The sequence below is a fragment of the Hipposideros armiger genome, unplaced genomic scaffold (assembly GCF_001890085.2).
Source record: "Hipposideros armiger isolate ML-2016 unplaced genomic scaffold, ASM189008v1 scaffold_430, whole genome shotgun sequence".
Taxonomy (NCBI): domain Eukaryota; kingdom Metazoa; phylum Chordata; class Mammalia; order Chiroptera; family Hipposideridae; genus Hipposideros; species Hipposideros armiger.
In genome coordinates, this window is record NW_017731780.1 from 455262 (window position 1) to 459678 (window position 4417).

At 39.0% G+C, this 4417-nt stretch overlaps 1 protein-coding gene across 1 annotated transcript in view; it reads left to right on the forward strand.

Annotated features, from left to right (window-relative positions):
* The window catches only part of ASAH1 (N-acylsphingosine amidohydrolase 1), a 41779-nt gene that overhangs the window by 26395 nt on the left and 10967 nt on the right, over positions 1–4417 (forward strand). Inside the window, exons 3-5 of the mRNA XM_019664786.1 lie at positions 1048–1138; positions 1555–1641; positions 3792–3870. Of these exons, the coding sequence (XP_019520331.1) occupies positions 1048–1138; positions 1555–1641; positions 3792–3870 (257 nt within the window). The remainder of the gene's footprint in view (positions 1–1047; positions 1139–1554; positions 1642–3791; positions 3871–4417) is intronic.

Genomic DNA, 4417 nt, shown 5'->3' on the forward strand with positions numbered 1-4417 from the left:
GAGGGCAGTGTCACTGGCCCTCATATGTGGGATCTGAACCGGGGCCCTCTGGCGTCCCAAGCCAGCTCTTAACCAACGCGCCACTCGGCCAGCCCAGTCTGGATAATATTTTAATTTAACAGCCTGGTAATGTTGTCCCATATATTAGAGTACACCTTATGCTTCTCTGGAGCAGAGCAACAATGGAGCAAGTGCTGGCTATTTTTAGGAATAGTTTTAAGCTGATAAGTCACTGAATGGCACCTCTAAGGGTTTAGAGGCTATTTCAGTTTAGTAGCAAGTGCCAGAAGATGTTTCCATAGTGACAGAATTGTTGTAGAGTTCATCTACCAGAAATAGGGCCCAGGTCCATTGATAAGGGAAAGGCATGGACGTTGCAGTCTATTCGTAGCAGAAATTGCTTTATGTAAATTGATGAATACAAAGTTAGGGAATGGGTATGATCAAACAGTGCTTGAACTTGGACTTACTACAGAAGAATGAGAGGAGAGGAAGTATAGTAGGAACAGTAAGATGGAGCAGTGCCTAGTGAAGGTTCTTGAAACCAATCATAGGAAGCTTATTCATGTTGTCATTTTGGGGTCTTAAAAGGTGATCTTATTGAAGCCAACATCAGAGACAATGATTTGGCAATAGTGTTAGACTGTCTAAGAGGGAATTCTGACCGGGAAACCAATTTGAGAAGTGCCTTGGCTTAGACTTAACCTTTGCAGAGAATAAGAGGGGGAAAAAAGGGCAGGTTATTTCCTAGTGGTGAAATTCAGGTTACATATAACTCTAGAGCCAAAACTGATTCTCATATCACCAGTTCACACTAACTGTCCAGAATGTCTAATTATATTCTAATATTTCTGGAACTACTTATGATTATATATACATCATAGGACAGAAGCACTGGAAAATGAGCTTTTGCAAATTTTGGTTTGAGTACCGACTTCTGTATTGTTATTAAGCATATGTCTGTAACATATTGAGATAGATATAACAATCTAACCTCCATCAAAAAAATGCTTGTAACATTGCAAGATGATGCACCTCTCATTACAGCTATAGGGGTCCAGTTCCGTGGTACACCATAAATCTTGATTTACCGCCCTACAAGAGATGGCAGGAATTGATCATTGACAAGGCACCAGCGGTATGCTATGATTTTTAAATTTTCTATTTCTGACATTACTGAATATAATTGCATTCATAAGTGTACGCATCATGAAATTACACACCAAGTATTTTAAGAATGCACGCTTGATACTTTTCTGTTGTTTGTAGTCAACGATAATAGGTGAAAAGTTGGCATTCCTCTGTAGTTTGCTTTTTTTGCTAGCCTTTGACTGTTTCTCTCTATATCATGTACCTTCATCTAACTAGTTAATCGTGTTAAAGATGTATTGTGTTTATGCACTAATTGAAAATATTTTCAGTTAGAACTCTTATTTTGTTTAGTTACATACAGATAAATCAGAAAGTCTATATCTCTTTTCATTATACCGATATTAATTTTAACACTTTATGTCTCTTATTAATTGATTGATTGATTGATTGATTGATTTTCAGCTAAAGATTATTGTGAATTCCCTGAAGAATATAGCAAATGCATTTGTTCCAAGTGGAAAAATTATGCAGATAGTGGATCAAAAGTTGGTAAGAAATATTATTTCCCACAATAAATTTTAAACATACCCACAGTTCAGAAAAGGCTGTGATTCTTATTTAAAGGCATAATTTGACAACCTCTTCTAAGGAGTTTGGACATGTTTGTATTTATTCAAGACTGCTATCAAAACTTCAGAGGGATTTAAAATTCTGGGCCTTGGTAATATTAGAGTAACAGGACATAAAATAGCATGGCAAATTTGGGCAGTTAACTGCTCTTTAATGTTTTTTAAAAGTATGGACATTTTTACAGAGCAGTGGGCAAACTACACCTATGTCATCTGGGAGTATGACATCTCCTTCCCCTTATATATACTTGGGTTTGCAAGTTCACTATTGAAAATTAGGGGTTTTTTTTCTTAAGTACTTTGCCTTAGTATCTCAGGACATCTAGAGATTTTTCTCATCCAGCCCTGTATTTCATGAAGTCTCTCAATAGCTGTGACCATTGAAACGCACTTGGGTTACGTGTTTCTTGTGGTTATGCTCTCAACAAACCATTTCATTTTTCTCCTGCTCATGCAGGAGACTCCATTTCTCAGCCCTTTTTTTCATTTAGGTGGAACCCATGGAAAAACTAGGGCCTGGCCCCAAGAGCCCCCTGAGAGAGCCTCATCACCCTCTTTAAGTTTTGGCTCTGGGGCCCTCACTAGTCTGCAGGGTGCAAAGGACTGGGGAGGACCAAGGTCCTAGGGCAGATGTTTTAACCTCAGCACTACTGACATTTGGGATTGGATAATATTTTGTTGTGGGGGGTCTCCATGCACTGTAGGATGTTTAGCAGTATCCTTGGCCTCTACCCACTGAACGCCAGTGTCACCCCTTCATTTGTGTTAACCAAAAATGTGTCTAGATGTCACCAAAGGTCCCCTGGGGAGAAAACCACCCCTGGTTGAGAATTATTGTTCTCGAGGCTGGATGCTCTGGGCATGTCATTCCTATGATACTTGCACCTGCCAACCACCAAATCTGCTATCCCTCATGTTTATGGTCTCTGAGCCTTTGATTAAGACTCTCCTTTATGGTCATACTAACCAGACTCCCTTGAAATACATGTTGGCAGGGGCAGCAGCAGCAGAGCCCCCTCCCCGCTGCCACCCCGCATACCCCATGTGCTCCAGGCCCTCTCCTCTGCATGTCAGCAGGGAAGACCACATGCAAGGGGTGCCCAGGCTTTGTAATCAGACAACATTGGGGGTTTTGTTTATGCTTTAAACACTGGATTTTAAGGTCGGATCAGTCACATACTAGCTGTGTGTCCTTTGACAAGTTTCTTAACCTATGAAACTTCAGCTTTCTCATCAGGGAGAATTTCCTAATAACATATTATCTATGGTGGTTTTGAAGCGTCAATGACATATTGTATGTAAAGTAAAGCGCAGTGCCTGGATGTAATAAATAGTTAACAAATGTTCAATAAGTCATTTTTGTTTTTTAAATTGGAATGAATATCCCACTTGTAGAATGCTTTGAATTCCTAGGGAAACACATCATGTCTTAGGTCACATTACACACAGATAGCAACCTGGTGAAAAATGAGACTTGTACGTTTTAAACACATTGTCTTAGCAAGAGGCTATGGCTTAAATCTTGGTTTCATTGTTAGTGAATAGTAACAGTTGAGGATAAAAGTATGATGTCCACCATTGAATTTGCCTATGTGTCCATTGTTTGTGACAAAATGCAGTAATGCATCTTAGCCCAAGGTCAGCTATTAACCGTGAATGACTGGAATACATATTTTTTGATGTGTGGGAAGGAAATAGTAATAAGGTCGTAATGCCAATGGCTAGCGGGTGAGTTTGAGTAGAGATGAGGAGTGCTAATTGTGATGTTACTGTGTTGTGGGTCATATAAGTTCATCCAAGCGGAATTATTCCAGTTCCGTCTCTTTGGAGAATAGGGTGAAATATAAACTATCTGAGAATCACCTGAGAACAGATAAGCTTAGGGGTGCAAAAGCAGGAGTTACAGTGAATATTGCATAGATCTTTGAGAATTACGTGATGTAAAATTATCTTTAAAAATAACAGATCACCTGTTGTGGCAGCAGTATGTAGAACAAATTATATGTAAAAGAACCAAATCTCAAAGCAACCCTTCGGGTTGAATGATTGTTAATTTATTTGGTTTTTCAGCCTGGTCTACTTGGCAACTTTCCTGGCCCTTATGAGGAGGAAATGAAGGGGATTTCAGATATTACCGGCATACCTTTAGGTAAAGTTCATTTTTCAGATTTCAGAAAATTTAAAGCACTTACATTTTTTCTGTTGAGGGGTAGTATACATACAGTAAACTGCACAGATCTGAAGTATACAGCTCAGTAGGGTTTTAAAAATGTATAGTGACTAATCATAAACTTAGATCAAGATACAGAAAATTCCAGCCACCCAGAATGTTCCAACCTGCCCCTTCACAGACAACACTGAGTCCCCAGGTGACAGCTGTTCTGACTTCATCATAGATGAGTTTTGCCTCTTGGACTGCTTATAAATAGAACTAAACAGTATGAACTATTGTGTCTGATTTCTCGTACTTATCATTATAGGTAGTATGCTATGGTAAGAATAGGATATTGGGTTGTTTCCTCATTTTGGACATTAAGAATAAAGCATTTATGAACATTCTTGTACATGCCTTCTGATGGGTATAATGCACTTATTCCTCTTGAATATCTACTGGGTTGTAGGGTAGCTGTATGTTTAGCCTTGTAGATTCTTCCAACCAGTTTTCCAAAGTGTTTGTATCCATTGATAGTCAGCAA